Genomic DNA, 23,235 nt, shown 5'->3' with positions numbered 1-23,235 from the left:
TCTAAATTCTTATGATCCGTCCATACCAGAAATGGATGTTCCGCCCCTTCCAGCCAGTGTCTCCACTCCTCCAGAGCCATCTTAACAGCTAGAAGTTCCCGGTTCCCAACATAGTTCCTCTCCGCAGAGTTAAGACGATGGGACATGAAGGCACATGGATGAAGCTTTTGGTCCTGGACGGATCACTGGGAAAGAACGGCCCCTACTCCCATGTCGAAATCATCAACCTCAACCACAAATTGACGAGTCGGGTCCGGATGGATGAGGATGGGAGCAGTAGTAAATTGCTACTTTAGATCCCCCAAAAGCCTTGTCCGCTGCTTGTGACCATGTGAACGGTACCTTGGGAGAGGGGAATGGAGCCGCCAGGTTGTTGTAGCCCCGAATGAAACGGTGGTAGAAATGTGAAAATCCCAGAAACCGTTGTAGCTACACCCTGGACGTGGGATGGGGCCAATCCACCACCACTCTCACCTTCTCTGGATCCATCTGAATATTCCCCTCAGCAATAATGTATCCCAGAGAGGAGGTAATGGAGTGGTGGAACTCACTTCTCAGCCTTTGCAAACAAATGATTCTCCAGGAGGCGCTGAAGGACCTGTCGAACATGGAGAATGTGTTCCTGGGCAGAACGAGAGAAAACAAGAATGTTGTTAAAGTAAACAAAAAAAGGAGTCAACATATCCCGGAGCACATCGTTGAACAGGGCCTGGAAGACAGGGGGCGCGCTGGGGTGTCCAAACGGCATAAGCAGGTACTCAGTGTCCACTGGCAGTGTTGAAAGCTGTCTTCCACTCGTCTCCTTTGCGTATCCGCACAAGGTGGTAGACATTTCGAAGGTCCAGTTTGGAAAAGATAGTAGCCCCCTGGAGAGGTTCGAAAGCTGAGGAGAGTGGTAGAGGGTACCGATTTTTAATCGTAACGTCATTAAAACCTCCAGGAGGTCATGATACTCTGCGGGCACAGCAGGAAGAGCTGAGACCGTACTTATCCCTGGAGGCAGATGTTTCGGAGAAGACTGTGCCGCCTTTAGGCAGTGTTTATGGCAGAACAAGCTCCAACCCAGGATGAAACCCGTAGTCCAGTCAATATCTGGGTTGTGTTTCTGGAGCCAAGAAAAACCCAAAACAGGTATGTGAGGGGACTCAATGAGGAGGAGCTGAATTGACTCACTGTGATTTCCAGATATCTGCATATTAACGGGAACTGTGCTGTTCGTGATTCTAAAAATGGAGTGGTCGTCTAGTGTCCTGGCATCCATGGGAAGAGAGAGGAGTTGAGTAGGGATACTTATTCCTGATACCAGGGTAGCATCCATTAAACTCATCTGCCCCAGAGTCAATAAGCACCCGGAGAGACTTAGAGTGGTCTCCCCACAGTAATCTCACATAAAAAGGAGTTTGGGTAATGGGACTTAGAGGGTTCCCAGTCAGACTCACCAGAGTACTTGTACCTACTAAGGCTTCAGGTCTCTTAACTGGGCAGGTGGCTATGTAATGCCCTACAGCTCCACAATACAGACAACAATTAGAGCTTAGCCTGCGGAAACGTTTCCTAGGCGATAACCTAGCCCCAAAACCAATTCTTCCTTTGGACGCCTCTCCTTCCAGTTCTCTGCTGCCAATGACTGGAACGAACTACAAAAATCTCTGAAACTGGAAACACCTATCTCCCTCACTAGCTTTAAGCACCAGCTGTCAGAGCAGCTCATAGATTACTGCACCTGTACATAACCCATCTACAATTTAGCCCAAACAACTACCTCTTTACCTACTGTATTTATTTATTAATTTATTTTGCTCCTTTGCACCCCATTATTTCTGTCTCTACTTTGCACTTTCTTCCACTGCAAACCAACCATTCCAGTGTTTTTTAGTTTTTATTTTACTTGCTGTGTTGTACTCACTTCGCCTCCATGGCCTTTTTATATTTTTATTTATTTATACATATATCTGTTTGCCTTCACCTCCCTTATCTCACCTCACTTGCTCACATTGTATATAGACTTATTTTTTTCACTGTGTTATTGACTATATGTTTGTTTTACTCCATGTGTAACTATGTGTTGTTGTATGTGTCGAACTGCTTTGCTTTATCTTGGCCAGGTCGCAATTGTAAATGAGAACGTGTTCTCAATTTGCCTACCTGGTTAAATAAAGGTTAAATAAAAAAAAAATTAAAAAAAAATCCCAGTTGCAAAGGTTCTTGTGTATCAAGCTCACCCGTCATCGATGATTCTCGAGGGAGCTCAGGTGGCTTTGGATCCTCTCGGAAAAATAGCTTTCGGGGACTTCCGGATTCCTTGAAGATGAGTGAGGCACTGCGGATGAACGAGTGTGACCTAGGCCAGACCTCCTCTCACTCCTGCGTTCCCTTAGACGTCCATCAATTCAAATGGTGAGGGAATCGAGGTCTACCAGTAATTCCTGAGCAGCTAGCTCATCTTTTATCACCTCAGATAGTCCGTGAAGGAAGGTATCGAAAAGGGACTCCGGATTCCAGGCACTCTCGGCGGCCATCGTGCGAAAAGCAACAGCGTAATCTGCCACACAACGGGAGTCTTGACGTAATTCAAGAAGTTTTCGGGCTGCCTCTCTCCCAGATACCAGACACCTTCCTCACCTCTTGAAAAATAAAGGAGAGCTGCACACTCTAGGAGCTCAGATGCAAAAATGTAATGTCCAACGTTTCGACAGACAAGCTGTCTTCATCAGGGTATAATGAAAAACACTGCGGGGTGACTCGTTTATATAGTGTCAAAAGACACACAGGTGTCTAATCATGGCCGGGAGTGGCCTGATATCATTCGTTAATTCTCATATATTAAAATAGCATACAAAAAACATAAATGGATAGCGTACGATCATAGATACAATTTAGCTATATAAGCCTACAAACATTTATAATAGCAAAATTACAATAATCACAAGAATGGCTTCAGATCAAAGTCTACGTTGAGACCGAAGGGAGCAAGGGTCTTTAAATTAAAGATCCAGGCAGCCTCTCGTTTTAACAATAAATTATCGAGGTCACCCCCTCTCCTAGGGAGGGTGACATGCTCGATGCCAATATAACGTAGAGACGAAATCGAGTGGTTTGCTTCCAAAAAGTAGATCGCAACTGGGTAAGTTGAGTTTTTGCACCTAATGGTGCTACCTTCCTCAGCTCTGTCATGAAATCCTCCAGATGACGACAAAGGGTGGATTGTTGCTCCCAAACTGCCGTAGCCCAGGAGAACGCCCTTCCCGACATTAACGTAATGATATACGCTATCTTCGATCGGTCCCAAGGAAACGAAGATGGCTGTAGCTTAAGAATAAGGGAGCACTGAGAACGAAAACCCCGGCAGGTACCAGGATCACCAGAATATTGCTCCGGAGGTGGTAAGCGGGGTTCTCAGGGGGAGCCGGGGTAATCTGTACAAACGCACCACTAATAGGAAAAAAGTTACTGGGTGGTTGTGGACTCTCAGAGGTGGCAGGCTGCCTATGAGCTAACTCCCTGATTTGCTCCATAATAGCCTTGAACCCTTGGTCGTGGCGTTCCATCAGGGAACGAAGCCCTTCCAGAAGGTTCTGTAGTAGCTCCTCATGCCTCCCAATGGTGCCTCCCTGCAGGGAGACAGCGTGGCGGAGCTGGTCCAAGTCTGCTGGGTCTGTCATGGCCAGTTCGTACTATAAGGGCACAAGGCGAGACCTACATGCAGACAAGGGAGGCAGATGGTTGGAGTCAATCAATCAATCAATTTTATTTTATATAGCCCTTCGTACATCAGCTAATATCTCGAAGTGCTGTACAGAAACCCAGCCTAAAACCCCAAACAGCTAGTAATGCAGGTGTAGAAGCACGGTGGCTAGGAAAAACTCCCTAGAAAGGCCAAAACCTAGGAAGAAACCTAGAGAGGAACCAGGCTGAGGGGTGGCCAGTCCTCTTCTGGCTGTGCCGGGTGGAGATTATAACAGAACTATGCCAAGATGTTCAAAAATGTTCATAAGTGACAAGCATGGTCAAATAATAATCATGAATAATTTTCAGTTGGCTTTTCATAGCTGATCATTAAGAGTTGAAAAACAACAGGTCTGGGACAGGTGGCGGTTCCATAACCGCAGGCAGAACAGCTGAAACTGGAATAGCAGCAAGGCCAGGCGGACTGGGGACAGCAAGGTGTCAGCATGCCCGGTAGTCCTGACGTATGGTCCTAGGGCTCAGGTTCTCAGAGAGAAAGAGAGAACGAGAGAATTAGAGAGAGCATACTTAAATTCACACAGGACACTGGATAAGACAGGAGAAGTACTCCAGGTATAACCAACTGACCCTAGCCCCCCGACACATAAACTGCTGCAGCATAAATACTGGAGGCTGAGACAGGAGCGGTCAGGAGACACTGTGGCCCCATCCGAAGAAACCCCCGGACAGGGCCAAACAGGAAGGATATAACCCCACCCACTTTGCCAAAGCACAGCCCCCGCACCACTAGAGGGATATCCTCAACCACCAACTTACAATCCTGAGACAAGGCCGAGTATAGCCCACAAAGGTCTCCACCACAGCACAAACCAAGAGGGGGCGCCAACCCAGACAGGAAGATCACATCAGTAACTCAACCCACTCAAGTGACGCACCCCTCCTAGGGACGGCATGAAAGAGCACCAGTAAGCCAGTGACTCAGCCCCTGTAACAGGGTTAGAGGCAGAGAATCCCAGGACAAAACCCACTGAGTCGATGATGGCTCCGAAAGACTTTTGGAGTGGGTCTGTGGACTTCTCCATGTGAATATTAAAATCACCAAAAATTAGAATATGATCTGCTATGACTACAAGGTCTGATAGGAATTCAGGAAACTCAGAGAGGAACGCTGTATATGGCCCAGGAGGCCTGTAAACAGTAGCTATAAAAAGTGATTGAGTAGGCTGCATAGATTTCATGACTAGAAGCTCAAAAGACGAAAACGCCATTTTTTTGGGGGTAAATTGAAATTTGCTATCGTAAATGTTAGCAACACCTCCGCCTTTGCGGGATGCACGGGGAATATGGTCACTAGTGTAACCAGGAGGTGAGGCCTCATTTAACACAGTAAATTCATCAGGCTTAAGCCATGTTTCAGTCAGGCCAATCACATCAAGATTATGATCAGTGATTAGTTCATTGACTATGACTGCCTTTGAAGTGAGGGATCTAACATTAAGTAACCCTATTTTGAGATGTGAGGTATCACGATCTCTTTCAATAATGGCAGGAATGGAGGAGGTCTTTATCCTGTTTGGGCTGCAAGCCCGAATTCGGTACGACAATGACAACAGCTGCAGGGCGCGAAATTCAAAATCTATTTTTTAAAAATATTTAACTTTTACACATTAACAAGTCCAATACAGCATTTGAAAGATAAACATCTTGTCAATCCAGCCAACATGTCCGATTTTTTAAATGTTTTACAGAGAAAACACCACATATATTTATGTTAGCTCACCACCAAATACAAAAGTGGACAGACACGTATGGATATGATTATGAAGTATGAATTATCATTGAAGTAGCATGCACAAGCCAACCGAAATAAACTAAAACCAACCTAAAGAGCCCAGAAAAAACTACCTCAGATGACAGTCATATAACATGTTACACAATAAATCTATGTTTTGTTCATAAAAAGTGCATATTTTAGCTATAAATCAGTTTTACATTGATGCTACCCAAAAATGCTAACACATAGCTAGAGTCTGAATCCAGACGGGAGTAGCCAGAGAAAATACATACACCAACGTCGGCTACTAATTACACCTCATAAAACATTTCAGAAAAACATATGGTGGATAACTAATGAAAGACAGATATCGTGTGAATAAAGCCAACATTTCCGATTTTTGAAGTGTTTTACAGCGAAAACACAATATATCGTTATATTAGCTAACAACATAAGCTAGCATAAGGCAGCATTGATTCTAGTCAAGCGCTAGCCTAGCACAGTTAGCAGAGTTAGCATACAACAGTTCGACAGATATATGAAAAAGCATCCCAAATTGGGTCTTATCTTTCTTGATATTCCATCAGAATGTTGTAACGGGGTCCAATGTCCAGTAGAGTCTTTAGTTGGGTTCCAGAACGAAATATTTCCCTCTTTGGTTAGCAGGCACGATAGCATTGCGGCGCTACACAGCGTTTCTTCAAAAACTTCTTCCGTCGTATCACATCTAAAGTCCAGAATAAATTGCAATAATATAATTAAAGTATATTGAAAAAACATACTTTAGGATGATTTTGTGACATGTATCAAATAATATCGTAGTCACACATCATATTCACCGTTATCTACCTTGTTCCAGAAGCCGAGACCAAATTATCCTTCGCGCCCGGAATTTTTTTTTAACTGCGCAGGTCTCACAAGAAGGTGTGTTATTCAGTCCATGGACGAGATATTCGACTCCTTTCAATTCTCACTTCCGCATTACAGCCTGACGAACGCCTGTGACGTGTCCCTATGGTCCTAAGTCAAAGGGCCTTTTATAGAGAAGGTCTTAAAGAGACACATCGCATTTTGGAAAACTCAATTCGGCTGGGAAAATGGCTGTAAAAATATTTCTGTTCGACTTAGAGAAACAATTCAAACCTTTTTAGAAACTACAGACTGTTATCTATCCAACAGTAGTAAATATATGCATATTGGAAAATAAAAAGTTTCTTAGGAGGCCGTTTGAAAATGTGCACACATTTTCCAGTTTTTTCAATATTCAGCTTGCAGCCCAAACAGGTTATCCTAATAAGTCTGATATTGGAGTCTGATATTTATTATAATCCAAAATGGTAGGCAAGAGAATGGTCATGGACAGGCAACAGGTCAAAACCAGTTCAGAGTCCAGGAGGTACAGAGTGGCAGGCAGGTGTCGTGTCTTTGGCATCATTAAATTGAAGAATGTTATTTTATCAAATCAATTCTCTGTAATTATTATTATGTGATCAAACTAATCATGTAACTGTAATTAACTAGGATGTTATCATTTTCCTAATACAACTCTTCAGATATTTGAATATCTGATCAATTAGTCTTCTAGTTAATTAATTATTATTTACCTCACGTTAGTCTCATTCCAAACGTCGTAAATTGTTGGTTATCTGCACGAACCCAGCCTTTACTATGAATCATCCATACACCAATTGTCTTACTAACTAAATAATCACAGAAATACATAAACACAAACAGTAGATACGGTTACAAGGAAATGATAGGGGAGGTTCCCTAGTGGGCTAAGCCATTATGACGGCTTGGCGGACAAAGCGAAGTTGGTGTGGACTGAGAAGGGTGGGAAAGACAAAAAGGAGTCACTACACAGTTAATAATTATATTAATTGAAATGCTAATCCTTTGCACATGAACGCTCACTCATTCAGGAATAATTGCAATCAATATATATTTACGCTCAGTGTGTCGTCGTGATCTCTGTTGGAATCGTTCGTCTGTCGGAGAGTTCGTCCGAGCGTCTCTCTCTACTTCCCTGAAGTCTTCCGTGGTTAGAATGCATACTTCAGAGTACCATTCAGAAATGTTCTCATAGAATAGATGTTTTGGCGGTTGTCGGCCTTCGCATCCAATTTCTAGCTGCATACTAGTAATTAGTATATAAGATTTGCTCTTATTCTGTTTTAATCGATAGTCTCGGAGTTTAACCATTTCCCGCCGTGTAGCCAATGCTCCACGTGGTATGGTTAGGACTTCAACAACCATTACAACCTTAGCTTAGACTGAAGTTTTTGTGGTCTTTTTGTGGTCTCTACTGAAGGTACATGTGGTCTGAAGAGGATTTCTTCATGTGGGGGTTTTATTCATAACAGTAGAAAAGGGCTGTCCCATGATCCAGATCATGTCTGTGCTCATGGGGGCGGGCCAATGACTTAGTTAAACTTTAAAGGGAATACAATTCTCTCACATTAACGGTTCTACATCACCTTACATCATTTCACAAATAGTTTCATCTTTACTAATTCATTTTATGCAATAATTAGACGCAAACCTCATAACGGAGGCACCTGTATAAACAGAGTTATGGTAATGTATTGTCTTTCATGAGGTCACAAACATGAAACAAAATGGACCGGGTCGTAGCTGGCTTCTAAACCGACCGTTTACACATTCTCCATAACATGGATATTGTTCAGTTATCAAGTTCTGTGATGTAGAAGGAGTTCCTTTGTTCTCCCTATGTGTCTCTTTCTGCATGGCCAGGGGAAGAGAGTCTCCTCCAGGAATTTACGACCTGAGATAACAGAACCTGGGTGTAGGAGAGGAGAGAGGGGGAAGGCACTCGCTATACCCAAAGAGGGCCACGTCATGACACAGGTCAAGGCAGGCAGAATGGTCAGGCAGGCGGGTACAGAGTCCAGAAACTGGCAAGTGTCAAAACCGGGAGGGCTATCAAAAAAGATAATCGAAAAAGCAGGAGCACGGGAAAACCACGCTGGTTGACTTGAACATACAAGACGAACTGGCACAGAGAGACAGGAAACACAGGGATAAATACACCAGGGAAATAAGCGACACCTGGAGGGGGTGGAGACAATCACAAGGACAGGTGAAACAGATCAGGGCATGACACTTTGGGCAATGAGGAGTTCGGGATCTTACCCCCACGGCCCTTTCCCCCACACGTTTCCATGGCAATTCCATTGTTTTGATCGAGTTTGATTGACCTCTTTACCGCATTTATGCTTTCACACATATATAGAACATGTGAATTATACGATCTTTCTGCTCTCACACTAGTCCCCAATTTGTAAATAGTCACGTTAGGCTACTAAACAAAATAATGCTATAGTTTCTATAGTGATCAAAAAGTAATCAATAATGTGTAATTTGGAGTAATCCAAAGGATTACGTTGCTGATTACTTTATTTTGCATGTAACTGTAATCATTAACGGATTACATTTTGGGGGTAATCAGACGAACACTGCTGAGGGAGCACATACAGTATGACTGATTATGCCACACAGCTCACTCCAACCCACTAAACTAACCCACTATAACAACCCTCACTAACCAAACTACAATAGCAACCCCACTTACTATAGCTAACCCATGGCCTACATACAGTGCATTCAGAAAGTATTCAGAGCCCTTGACTTTTTCCACATTTTGTTACGTTACAGCCTTATTCTGAAATGGATTCCGTAGTTGTTTCCCCTCATCAATCAACACACAACAACCAATAATGACAAAGCTAAAACAGGTTTTTAGACATTTTTGCAAATGTATTACAAATGTAAAACTTAAATATCACATTTAAATAAATATTCAGACCCTTTACTGAATACTTTGTTGAAGCACCTTTGACAGCGATGTACAGCCTTGGGTATGACGCTACAAGCTTGGCACACCTGTACTTGGGGCATTTCTCCCATTCTTCTCTGCAGATCCTCTCAAGCTCTGTCAGGTTGGGTGGGGAGCGTCACTGCACAGCTACTTTCAGGTCTCTCCAGAAATGTTCGATCGTGTTCAAGTCTGGTCTCTGGCTGGGCCACTCAATGACATTCAGAGACTTATCCGTTGTTCTATCCTGTTGGAAGGTCCTGAGCAATCTGGAGCAGGTTTTCATCAAGGATCTCTCTGTTCGTTGCTCCGTTCATCTTTCCCTCAATCCTGACTAGTCTCCCAGTCCCTGCCACGGAAAAACATCCCCACAGCATGATGCTGCCACCACCATGCCTCACTGTAGGGACGATGCCAGGTAACCTCCAGGCGTGCCGCTTGGCATTCAGGCCAAAGAGTTCAATCTTGGTTTCATCAGACCAGAGAATCTTGTTTCTCATGGTCTGAGAGTCTTTAGGTGCCATTTGGCAAACTCCACGCGTGCTGTCATGTGCCTTTTACTAAGGAGTGGCTTCAGTCTGGCAACTCTATCATAAAGGCCTGATATGTGGAGTGCTGCAGAGATGGTTGTCGTTCTGGAACGTTCTCCCATCTCCACAGAGGAACTCTGGAGCTCTATCAGAGTGACCATCAGGTTCTTGGTCACCTCCCTGACCAAGGCCCTTCTCCCCTAATTGCTCAGTTTGGCCGGGCTGCCAGCTCTAGAAAGAGCCTTGGTTCTCCAAAACTTCTTCCATTTAAGAATGATGGAGGCCACTGTGCTCCTGGGGAACTTCAATGCTGCAGAAATGCTTTGGTATCTATCCCCAGATCTGTGCCTCGACACAATCCTGTCTCGGAGCTCTACGGAGAATTCCTTCGACCTCATGGCTTGGTTTTTGCTCTGACATGCACTGTCAACTGTGGGATCTTATATAGACAGGTGTGTGCCTTTCCAAATCATGTCCAATCACTTGAATTTACCAAAGGGTTAGGGTTAGGGTTAGATACTGCATCTCCGTCTGTAGAACTCCTTGAGTGGTCTGGACCTGGCTGCTCTCTACCCAGGGCTCTGTACCTCCATCGGTACAATCAAGTTGTAGAACCATCTCAATGATGACCAATAGAAACAGGTTGCACCTGAGCTCAATTTCGAGTCTCATAGCAAAGGGTCCGAATACTTATGTAAATAAGGTATTTTTGTTAATATTTTTTTAATGTGCAAAAATGTCTAAAACCTGCTTTCGCTTTGTCATAATGGGGTATTGTGTGTAGATGGACGAGGGGAAAATAATTGAATACATTTTTTGAATACACAATAAGCCTGTAACGTAACAAAATGTGGAAACAGTCAAGGGGTCTGAATACTTTCTGAAAGCACTGTAACTAACACATTCACTATTAGTACTGCAATATACTGCTACTAGTACTTCTGGGCTATTTACTAATAATAATACTACTATCTAGTCTCCCACTGAAGAATCTAATCAATTATCTAGAAAACACTACTGCACCAGCCTAAATTTTTCAACACACTCTAACTTCTAAACTTCTTCTTCCACTAGATGCACCATCATATTTCTCTCCCCAAACGATAGCTTAAAACTTTTCTAATTCCTTGTGAGTAAAAGTATAGTTATTTGCGCTCGAATATGTGACCTAACTACCCCATACTCCAAAGTACTAAGGTTTATATAGTAGTCGGATCAACGTAATCAGACCAGATATATGTTAACCTTTGACCATATTTCACTGCTTCAGTAAAACATTTGAAACGTCCTCCACTACCGCAAAAATACTTTTAAAGAGCCGAAGCAAGTCCCACAATTTTTTTTCATGGAAAATGACCTTCTAGTTTAGTTTAATAACTGCATTTCTAATTCAATTGAAGGGTTCCTGGGTCCTGACCAGGGAGGAGGTGGCCCCCTCTCCCCTGAGACCAGCCGCCGAAGAGGGCCCTGCCATGGTGTTGGAGGGGGAGGAGGGTTGCCAGGTCTGCCTTGTCTAACACCCGCTCAGCAATACAGCCTGAAGGCTAAGTATGCAGCAGCAACTGGCGGCCCACCCCCTACCCCGCTGTCCAGTATGGAACAGGGAGCAGGGACACCCGGGAGACGAGGAGTACTCCTCAGCGAGTACCAGGTACAGACTCTTGTTAGTTTGGTTTTCAATTAGTCTGGCTTGGGTTGCAAAATTCTGGTAACTTTCTCAAAATGTCCAGCTTTTCTGAATTCTGGAAAACCTGGGAATTTTGGCATTTTGCAACTCTCAATATGGCTAGTTTTGTATTCTTTTTAATATCTTATTCCTATGTATTTTTTTAGCATTCTTTGCTTTTATTTATTTTATTATGGACAGCAACTTGAGTTGGCGGCAGGTAGCCTAGCGGTTAGGAGCGTTGGCCTAGTAACTGATAGGTGAAGAATTTGCCTATGTGCCATTGAGCAAGGCACTTAACCCTAATTGCTCCTGTAAGTCGCTGCTGATAAGAGCATCTGCTAAATGACTCAAATGTAAATGTATGAAATGTGCTATCCAATTATTATTATCCCCAGGGTCAGCCGCTACCTGCGTTCCTGCAGCAGGGGGGTCAGAGGAGACACAGTGCCAACACGGGGGAGTATGGCACTGGGGTCATCTACCCCCACCAAGCCCCAGGGAATGCCACCCGGCGTGCCAGCGACCCCGTCCGCTCCACCGGCGACTCACAGGCCCTTCCCAAGGTTGTCGTTGTTGTTGGTAGAAGCAGTACATTAAATGACTAAGACTGCTTTATTGTTGTTGCTAGCTATGTATTTGAGTATTTACACTTTTTAAATAAATGTGGATTTGATTTTGTTTCCCAAGGTGCAACGCTTCAACAGCCTGAACAATGTGGCCATGATGGGCCGGAGGAACGCCCTGCAGCATTGTGGGTCAGACGCCAACATCGCCCGCCACATGTACTCGCCGCGGCCACCCAGCATTACAGAGAATGTCATGATGGAGGCCATGGCTACGGACTACCATGGAGGAACCACGGATGCCAGGAACCACTGCATGATGCTTTCCCCAGGAGAGAGAGGTTTCCAGGGCTACCAGTCCCACCACATGGGGGGTCCCACCAGCCTGTTATCACCCAGCCACGACAGCCTGGGATGCCCAGAGCAGGGCTACCAGACACAGGGACAGATGTTCATGCAGGGTGGGCACTACCAGGGCACCTCCAGAGGACCAGGTCAGGGCCAGATGGGGCAGGGGGTACCCGTTCACCCAGAGGGGATGTCCAACATCTTGCTGCAGCAGGCTGAGTACAGTATGAGTACCTGCCAGCTTAGTCCCTCTGGACCACACTACCCCAGCCTGGACCAGGGTGGTCCCGATGGAGGTACAGGGGCCTGGGTAGAGAGCAGCCAGGTCCAGACCACTCATGGAGTTCTTCAGACAGAGATGCAGTATCAGGACCAGGGCCAGACACAGGGTCTGTACACCCAAGAGCCCGATGGCGGACACAAACTGATCATCAAGCCAGAACAGCAGCAGTACCACCCAGCCCTAGCCAACCCAGATGCCTGCCAGAAGCAACTCCACCAACACCAGCAGCAGAGGCCCCATCCAGGGCAGACACCCATGCCCATGCGACCCATGTCCTCCCAGAGCGGTTACCCCCAGCAAGGGCAGCCTGGCCAGGGCATGATGAGGACCACCAACCTCAGCTGTGACTTCCATGGAGGAGGCATGGAGAACCAGAACCAGGCCTCCATGCAGCAAGGGAAGCAGCAGGGTTCCTTCCCCCAAAGCGGCGGCATCAGCCTGGGGTCGGCTGCGCTGGGTGCTGGGGGTCGCTCCCAGACACCCATGATGCAGGTGAAGGAGATGATGGTGAGGAACTATGTGCAGTCGCAGCAGGCTCTGATGTGGGGTCAGGGGCAGGACCAGAGGGGGATAGGAGTGGACGGGAAACCTCTTCCTCTGTCAGACAGCATGGACATGACAGGACAGCAGGTGACTTGTTTTCCCTCTCCCTTCTTCTTCTGCTCTTTGTTCCCCCTCTTTTTGTAAAGTGTTTTGTGACGTTTTCAAAGAAATTTCCTGAAGAAAATGTGCGTGTTTGTTTGTCTTGAAGTATTTATCGTAGCACTTGAACTAAATGTTGATCTCATTTCATTTGTTCCAGGTGGCCATGATGCAGCAACAGCATAGTCCTCAACACCAACATAATCTCTACCCCAACCCAGGCTCCAGCTACCCAGGCTACCCTACCAACCAGAACCTGATGAGCCCCCCAGCACACAACCGAGTCCCCAGCTCTAGCTCCTCCATCCCCCCGACGGAGGTACCCATGACGGGTCTGCCTGGAGGCCCAGGGTCCTGCTACGGCCAGGACATGGGGGCTCCTGTAGTCCCAAGACCCCCCCAGTGCCGGAAGCCCATCAGCAGGCAGAATAGTCTCCAGTCCCAGGGAGGTGGAGCGTACCTGGGCAGTCCTCCCCACCTCAGCCCAGTTCACTCCACCTCCAGCCCCAGACGTGTGGTCCGTCTGCCCCCTGTCCAGGGCCACATGACCCCCCATCAGACCCACCAGGAGATCTTCCCCCCCTTAAACAACATCAACAATAACATGTACTACTCTGGCCAGATCCACTCTGACCTGGACAAGCAGCAGATCCAGCAAATCAGCCACCCTCACCAGGACCCAACTCAGACCGGGCCCTGCCTCAACCAGCACCAGCACCAACAGCACATGGTAACCCACATGGATCACCAGGGCAATAAGTCTGCATCCCTAGCCTACCTTCATGAGTCGACCCCCATCTCCAATGCTCTGGAGAACCTAGATCTGGACAACGCCCAGATAGACTTTACCTCCATCATCGACGACCCAGACCCCTCGTCATTCAGCCCCATCAACCCTCCTCTCCATGGGGGTCCGTCCCAGACCTCGTCCCGCCTCACCACCCCTCAGACATCCATCACCATGCCCCCCTCTAACATGGCTGTAGGAGACATGACCTCCATGTTGACATCTCTGGCCGGAGAGAACAAGTACCTTAATACACTGTCTTAGAACCCAAAGACTCTGTTCTAGAACAAGAACAAGAACAGAACCTGAACACCCTCATAAAGTTAACTAGATGGGCTAAGCTCCCTGGGTGGGGAGAGAAAGTACCTAGACATACTCTCCTAGGCTCAACTCCACTGAACAAGTACCGAAACATTTGTCATTTACTAGACAAGTACCCGAAACACATTGTTCTAGAACAGGTGCGTGTGGATGGACACTGTCATAGACTAGACTAGGGTGCTCAGCTCGGTGGCTCTGGTGTTAGGTCACCTATAAAGATAAAGGTACTGTAAATATTACCTTTCCGTCTTGACCTCCCACACACTCTTTCCCAGCTACTCCTAGAGACTTTCAACCCAAACCAAAGGTACCTATCGATCTTGATCTTGCTCACGGTGTACTATACTCTACTCACTTTTCTGGCTCACAGGGAAGGGGAAGGGTGACAGAATTGTTTGCCTAAAATGACTTGCAGAATGTTCCCATGGGACGTCAACACCATGACGACGTCATCTCCGTAATGGCGTCATCAGCATAACGACATCATCACCGTAATAACATTGTCACCATAATGACACCAACACCATAGTGATGTCATCTCCATAATGATTTAATCCCCATAACGACAGTCATTCCAGTCACAGAGGTTTTATAGGGCAACAGTTGAACAGAGAGGATAATATGTAAATAAGTTATACATTTACATATACAGTACAAGTCAAAAGTTTGGACACACCTACTCATTCAAGGGTTTTTCTTTATTTTTACTGTTTTCTACATTTGAAAACATCAACTATGAACATCCAACTATGAAGTAACACATGGAATCATGTCGTATTTTACATTTTAGATTCTTCAAAGTAGCCACCCTATGCCTTGATGACAGCTTTGCACACTCTTGGCATTCTCTCCAGCAGCTTCATGAGGAATGCTTTTCCAACAGTCTTGAAGGAGTTCCCACATATGCTGAGCACTTGTTCGCTGCTTTTCCTTCACTCTGCGGTCCAACTCATCCCAAACCATCTCAATTGGGTTGAGGTCGGGTGATTGTAGAGGCCAGGTCATCTGATGCAGCACTCCATTACTCTCCTTCTTGGTCAAATAGCCCTTACACAGCCTGGAGGTATTGTCCTGTTGAAAAACAAATGATAGTACCAATAAGTGCAAACCAGACGGGATGGCGTATCGCTGCAGAATGCTGTGGTAGCCATGCTGGTTAATTGTGCCTTGAATTCTAAATAAATCACTGACAGTGTCATCAGAAAAGCACCATCACACTTCCTCCTCCATGCTTCACGGTGGGAACCACACATGCAGAGAACATCCGTTTACCTACTCTGCGTCTCACAAAGACACGGCGGTTGGAACGAAAATGTTCTAATTTGGACTCATCAGACCAAAGGACAGATTTCCACCGGTCTAATGTCCATTGTTTGTGTTTCTTGGCCCAAGCAAGTCGCTTCTGCTTATTGGTGTCCGTTAGTAGTGGTTTCTTTGCAGCAATTCGACCCCGCAGTCTCCTCTGAACAGTTAATGTTGAGATGTGTCTGTTACTTGAACTCTGTAAAGTATTTATTTGGGCAGCAATCTGAGGTGCAGTTAACTCTAATGAACTTGTCCTCTGCAGCAGAGGTTACTCTGGGTCTTCCTTTCCTGTGGCGGTCCTCATGAGAGCCAGTTTCATCATAGCGCTTGATGGTTTTTTTGACTGAACTTTAACAAAGTTATTGAAATGTTTTGCATTGATTGACCTTCATGTCTTAAAGCAATGATGGACTGTCGTTTCTCTTTGCTTATTTGAGCTGTTCTTGCCATAATATGGCATAATATTTTACCAAAAAGGGCTATCTTCTATATACCTCCCCTACCTTGTCACAATACAAGTGATTGGCTCAAACGCATTAAGAAGAAAATAAATTCCAACAAATCATCTTTTAACAAGGCACACCTGTTAATTGAAATGCATTACAGGTCACTACCTCATGAAGCTGGTTGAGAGAATGCCAAGAATTTGCAAAGCTGTCATCAAGGCAAAGGGTAGCTACTTAGAAGAATCTCAAAAATAAACTAGATTTGGATTTGTTTAACACTTTTTTGGTTACAACATGATTCCATATGTGTTATTTCATAGTTTTTATGTCTTCACTATTATTCTACAATGTAGAAAATAGTAAAATATAAAGAAAAACCCTGGAATGAGTAGGTATGTCCAAACTTTTGACTGGTACTGTATGCTGTGTACACTACATATACAAAAGTATGTGGACAACCCTACAAATGAGTGAATTCGGCTATTTCAGCCACACCCGTTGCTGACAGTTGTGTCAAATCCAGCACACAGCCATGCAATCTTCATAGACAAACAGTGGCAGTTGAATGGCCTTACTTAAGAGCTCAGTGACTTTCAGCGTGGCACCGTCATAAGATGCCACCTTTCCAACAAGTCAGTTCGTCACATTTCTGCCCTGCTAGAGCTGTCCCGTGTCAACTGTAAGTGCTGTTATTGTGAAGTGGAAACATCTAGGAGAAACAATCGCTCAGCCGCGAAGTGGTAGGCCACACAAGCTCACAGAACTGGACTGCCTAGTGCTGAAGACTGTTGCGCTCTGGAAGCAACGTCAGCACAAGAACTGTTTGTAGGGAGCTTCATGTCATTCGTTTCCATGGCCAAGCAGCCGCACACAAGCCTAAGATCACCATGCACAATGCCAAGCATCGGCTGGAGTGGTGTAAATCTCGCCACCATTGGACTCTGGAGCAGTGGAAACGCGTTCTCTGGAGTGATGAATCACACTTCACCATCTGGCAGTCCCACGGACAAATCTGGGTTTGGCGGATGCCAGGAGAATGCTACCTGCTCAAATGCATAGTGCCAACTGTAAAGTTTGGTGGAGGAGGAATAATGGTATTGGGCTGTTTTTCGTTGTTCGGGCCAGGCCCCTTAGTTCCAGTGAAGGAAAATCTTCACGCTACAGCATACAATGACGTTCTAGACGATTCTGTGCTTCCAAGTTTATGGCAACAGTTTGGGGAAGGCCCTTTACTGTTTCAGCATGACAATGCCCCAATGCACAAAGCGTGGTCCATACAGAAATGGTTTGTCGAGATCGGTGTGGAAGAACTTGACTGGCCTGCACAGAGCCCCGACCTCAACCCCATCGAATACCTTTGGCCTGCACAGAGCCCAACATCAGTAACTGACTTCACTAATGCTCTTGTGGCTGAATAGAAGCAAGTCCCTGCAGCAATGTTCCAACATCTAGTGGAAAGCCTTCCCAGAAAAGTAGAGGCTGTTATAGCAGCGAAGGGGGGATGAGCTCCTTATTAATGTCCATAATTTTAGAGATGAGATGAGATGTTTGACGAGCAGGTGTCCACTTACTTTTGGTCATGTAGTTTATATGACAATGTTGACAGTGACAGTGACGGAACTCTACTGTCTCGTGTACTGCTAAGGGAATTCCAAGACCAACAGATCAGATTCTAGATTCTCATTCTGGTTCCGTAATGAGAACTGAGGTCAACAAATCTGTTCCGAGGTAGAATGTTTTGTAGAAAGTGTGCCTGAAAAAAGATTGACTGAAAAATGCATCAGTGCTTTGAAGCTTCATCTATATCCCTATGGACACAACCCTGTCAGTGACACACAAAACATTATGATGACACACACACACGATAGTGATGACACACGCACACATACAGTTGAAGTCAGAAGTTTACATACACTTAGGTTGGAGTCATTAAAACATGTTTTTCAACTACTCCACAAATTTCTTGTAAACAAAGTATAGTTTTGGCAAGTCGGTTAGGACACCTACTTAGTGCATGACACAAGTAATTTTTCCAACAATTGTTTACAGACAAATTATTTCACTTATAATTCACTGTATCACAATTCCAGTGGGTCGGAAGTTTACATACACTAAGTTGACTGTGCCTTTAAACAGCTTGGAAAATTCCAGAAAATTATGTCATGGCTTCTGATAGGCTAATTGACAACATTTGAGTCAATTGGAGGTGTACCCGTGGATGTATTTCAAGGCCTACCTTCAAACTCTGTGCCTGTTTGCTTGACATCGTGGGAAAATCTAAAGAAATCAGCCAAGACCTCAGAAAAAAAATTGTAGACCTCCACAAGTCTGGTTCATTCTTGGGAGCAATTTCCACACGCCTGAAGGTACCACGTTCATCTGTACAAACAATAGTATGCAAGTATAAACACCATGGGCCCACTTTGGTGCGAAAAGTGCACATCAATCCCAGAACAACAACAAAGGACCTTGTGAAGATGCTGGAGGAAACAGGTACAAAAGTATCTAATCCACAGTAAAACAAGTCCTATATCGACATAACCTGAAAGGCCGCTCAGCAAGGAAGAAGCCACGGCTCCAAAACCGCCATAAAAAAGCCAGACTACGGTTTGCAACTGCACATGGGGACAAAGATCATACTTTTTGGAGAATTGTCCTCTGTTCTGATGAAACAAAAAAAGAACTGTTTAGCCATAATGACCATCGTTATGTTTGGAGGAAAAAGGGGGAGGCTTGTAAGCCGAAGAACACCATCCCAACCGTGAAGCACGGGGGTGGCAGCATCATGTTGTGGGTGTCCTTTGCTTCAGGAGGGACTCGTGGACTTCACAAAATAGATGGCATCATGAGGATGGAAAATTATGTGGATATATTGAAGCAACATTTCAAGACATCAGTCAGGAAGTTAAAGCTTGGTCGCAAATGGGTCTTCCAAATGGACAATGACCCCAAGCATACTTCCTAATTTGTGGCAAAATGGCTTAAGGACAACAGAGTCAAGGTATTAGAGTGACCATCACAAAGCCCTGACCTCAATCCTATAGAAAATGTGTGGGCAGAACTGAAAAAGCGTGTGCGAGCAAGGAGGCCTACAAACCTGACTCAGTTACACCAGCTCTGTCAGGAGGAATCGGCCAAAATTTACCCACTTGTTGTGGGAAGCTTGCGGAAGGCCACTCAAAATGTTTGACCCAAGTTAAACAATTTAAAAGCAATGCTACCAAATACTAATTTAGTGTATGTAATCTTTTGACCCACTGGGAATGTGATGAAAGAAATAAAAGCTGAAATAAATCATTCTCTCTACTATTATTCTGACATTTCACATTCGTAAAATAAAGTGGTGATCCTATCTGACCTAAGACAGGGGATTTTTATTAGGATTAAATGTCAGGAATTGTGGAAAAACTGAGTTGAAATGTATTTGGCTAAGGTGTTTGTAAACTTCCGACTTCAACTGTACATAATGATGACAGACATAGCGTAATGATGACATATCATATCAGTATTCACTCAGAGGCCTTTTTTGGCATTAATCTGCCTCCATACTCTGAATCTGTTGTACGGTAAAGTACATGTTTTTAGACATGTTACATGTGTATTGTAGCTAAGTGTTCTTAAAGCAACTCACTATTTTACAAGTGTAGGGGTTATAGGATAAGAATATCAAAAAGTGCCTTTGTATAAACTTATCCATGACGCTTGAGAGGCACAGAGACTAAAAGAGATAGAGGGAGACAGAGAAAGGTGGAACTTCAGAATTAAATCAAATATTGTATCTGGTACAGTATCATACGACCCAACTTTTGACAAGGTCACATTTGACAAGGTCTTAAAGATACCTTCCCTCACCCTGAAAACCTTAAACAGGATTTTTAATTGATTGGGGGTACGGCCTTGAGGTACTCTCTCTGAGGTACTTTATAGTGTACAGTATATGGCGGTGAGGCCCTCTGACCATAGAAATAGAATCAGTCCACCTATTATGCCACCATTGACTTGAATGGGGAGGTCCTTTCTATAGATTCTAGAGTCTATACCTCTGACTGCCTGTCCGCAGCCATGACCAGTAGAGCTGATATCACATGACATCATACTGTAGCATTGCACTGACTGCAGCATCGCGTGGACGTGGACGAGACTCTCTCCTTGACTTTGTGACATAGAGACTGTCTAGAGGCCGACACATTGGCCGACATGGCTTCGATTTCATGTAGCATCAGCTTGGAGGATGATGGAATCTATCTTACAGTGGTATCTATCTGTTTGGATGGTTATTTTAGATCACGTTTACACACGACTACAGGAGATCCTATGAGGCTGTATTTCAAATCAAAAATGTATTGCTCACGTAACACGTATTTAGCAGATGCTATTGCAGGTGTAGCGAGATGCTTGTGTTCCTAGCTCGAACAGTGCAGTAATGTCTGACAATTCATTTCAGTATTGGTGCCTTTTCAATCGTGCTTTCTTATTTCTAGTACTTTACTGTTGTTCTTACTGCAGGATTAGAGTTAGTAGTCAGGAAAGAGTGATCTAGTCAGGAGAACTGTGTACAACCTATCAACCAACCAAAGACGATTTGAACTAACAATATTCAAGGAAAAGATGCACAATACTCATCGTCACAGCTATGGAGATGTGAATGGTTCGATAGTGCTGTTACTTAGAATGTATGAAATGTTTTGTATCAAAGTAACATGTTCTCTTTTTCTTTCTATAAGAATGAACTTTATCGTGGAAATTTGCCTTTCTTCTCTGTGTTGTGTGTTTTGTGTTTTGATACCTGCCTGTCACCATTCAATCAGACTTTTTGCTGGCAAAATAATATTCTGTTAAGCAGCAACGGTTATGATAGTAGCGTTTTCTATTTACACGTGATATATTTTGTGTACAATTTTCTAAATTTTATACAAATGTACTATATTTTACCAATTAAAAATAAACATGTTCAGCTTGGGATGGAAGAAAAATGTCTGTCAGAGCTTTATGTATCTTACTGTATATTTCACTTACTGGATCTTACTGTATTTGTATGAGGTTCGTATTGGCCTCTATTGACTTGTATCCACACCGCCTCTATTGAGAATGTCTGAGTAAATGTATTGTCTCCATACAGCCACCAGAGGTCAGCGGAGTATGATACAAATGGGAGCGACAGTAACTGTATATTTGGACGGGCAGCCAACCAGATGTGGAAATATAGGGGAACCCCATTATTTAGGTCTATGGGGGAACCTGAGGGAACCAGGTTCTGGCAGGGAAATAATTTTGCCATGTTAAAATGTGCATTTTAAGGTGAATTGGACAATTTTTCATTGTTGGGTTCCTGGAGTGACTTTTTTCCATTTCCACTCCTGCAGCCAACACAAACCTACAGTGCCTTCAGAAAGTAGTCATACCCCTTGACTTATTCCACATTTTGTTCTGTTACAGCCTGAATTCAAAATTTATTAAATTACGTTTTTGAGACATTTTTGCAAATGTGTTGAAAATGAACTACAGAAATATCTCAATTGCATAAGTATTCACACCCCTAGGTCAATACTTTGTATAAGTGCCTTTGGCAGTGATTACAGCTGTGCGTCTTTCTGGATAAGTCTCTAAGAGCTTTCCACACCTTGATTGTACAACATTTGCCCATTATTCTTCTCAAAATTCTTCAAGTTCTGTCAAATTGGTTGTTGATCAATGCTAGACAACCATTTTCAGATCTTACCATAGATTTCCAAGTAAATGTAAGTCAAAACTGTAACTCAACCACTCAGTAACATTCGCAGGCTTCTTGGTAAGCAACTCCAGTGTAGATTTGGCCTTGTGTTTTAGGTTATTGTCCTGCTGAAAGGTGAATTCCTCTCCCAGTGTCGGGTGGAAGGAAGACTGAACCAGGTTTTCCTCTAGGATTTTGTCTGTGCTTAGCTCCATTCTTTCTTTCTTATCCTGAAAATCTCCCCAGCCCCTAACGATTACAAGCATACCCATAACATGATGCACTCAGTATTGTGTTGCATTGGATTTTCCACAAACATAACATTTGTATTCAGGACAAAAAGTGAATTGCTTTACCAAATTTGTTGCAGTATTACTTTAGTGCCTTGTTGGAAACAGGATGCATGTTTTGGAATATTTTTATTCTGTACAGGCTTCCTTCTTTTCACTCTGCCAATTAGGTTAGTATTGTGGAGTGACTACAATCTTTGTGGTTGAATCTGTGTTTGAAATTCCCAGCTCGAATGAGGGACCTTACAGACAATTGTATGTGTGGGGTACAGAGATGAGGTAGTCATTCAACAATTATGTTAAACCCTATTCTTGCACACAGCGTGAGTCCATGCAACTTATTATGTGACTTGCTAAGCTAATGTTTACAACCTGAACTTATTTAGGCTTACCATAATAAAGGGGTTGAATACTTATTGACTCGAGACGTTTCAGCTTTTCATTTCTTATTAATTTGTAAACATTTCGAAGAACATAATTCCACTTTGACATTATGGGGTATTGTGTGTAGGCCAGTGACCCCAAAAAATCTCAAATGAATCAATTTTGTATACTTAATTGTCTTTTTTCTTTTTGAAAAATGTCTTAAACGCTAACTAGAAAAAGCCATTTCCTCTTTTCCCATTAGAAGACAGTTATAAAGGGGTTACAAAAGCAGACCAGCGTGAGGGTGACCACTGAAAGTGAGATCAGCTTCTGAATGGGATCCACTGTGGTCAGTGGGGCTGGCAGGCATGTTCCTCTGGGGCCAGTAGGGATAGGCACCTTGAGCTGGTCCATGGTCCTTCCTTAAACCTAGTGCCTTACCCTGGTGCTCTGGGGCCACAGGGGCTGGCAGACCCTAGGCTCTTCATTGGTCCTGGTCCCTGGTTGCTGGTCCTATGAAGTTAGTAGAGTTGGCACCCTGGGTTCTTCCTCTGAAATCAAACCGCATATTTCTGGAGAAAGCTTTCTCTTGTTCAGAGTGCACTTACCAGGAGTCGACTAAGCTAGACCTTCGTCTAACTTCTCTCCCGTGTGAATGAGGGGGCGATTTATGAGTTGC

The 23,235-nt window shown here is 44.2% G+C and overlaps 1 protein-coding gene across 1 annotated transcript in view; it reads left to right on the top strand.

Moving 5' to 3' along the window:
• The window catches only part of LOC129814841 (zinc finger protein GLI1-like), a 129,832-nt gene extending 107,246 nt beyond the window's left edge, over positions 1-22,586 (top strand). Inside the window, exons 14-17 of the mRNA XM_055867917.1 lie at positions 11,227-11,477; positions 11,891-12,058; positions 12,183-13,319; positions 13,492-22,586. Of these exons, the coding sequence (XP_055723892.1) occupies positions 11,227-11,477; positions 11,891-12,058; positions 12,183-13,319; positions 13,492-14,382 (2,447 nt within the window). The 3' untranslated portion in view covers positions 14,383-22,586. The remainder of the gene's footprint in view (positions 1-11,226; positions 11,478-11,890; positions 12,059-12,182; positions 13,320-13,491) is intronic.
• Positions 22,587-23,235: the final 649 nt, after the last annotated feature.

The sequence above is a fragment of the Salvelinus fontinalis genome, chromosome 18 (genome assembly GCF_029448725.1).
Source record: "Salvelinus fontinalis isolate EN_2023a chromosome 18, ASM2944872v1, whole genome shotgun sequence".
Taxonomy (NCBI): domain Eukaryota; kingdom Metazoa; phylum Chordata; class Actinopteri; order Salmoniformes; family Salmonidae; genus Salvelinus; species Salvelinus fontinalis.
This window is presented reverse-complemented; position numbering and strand designations above follow the sequence as displayed.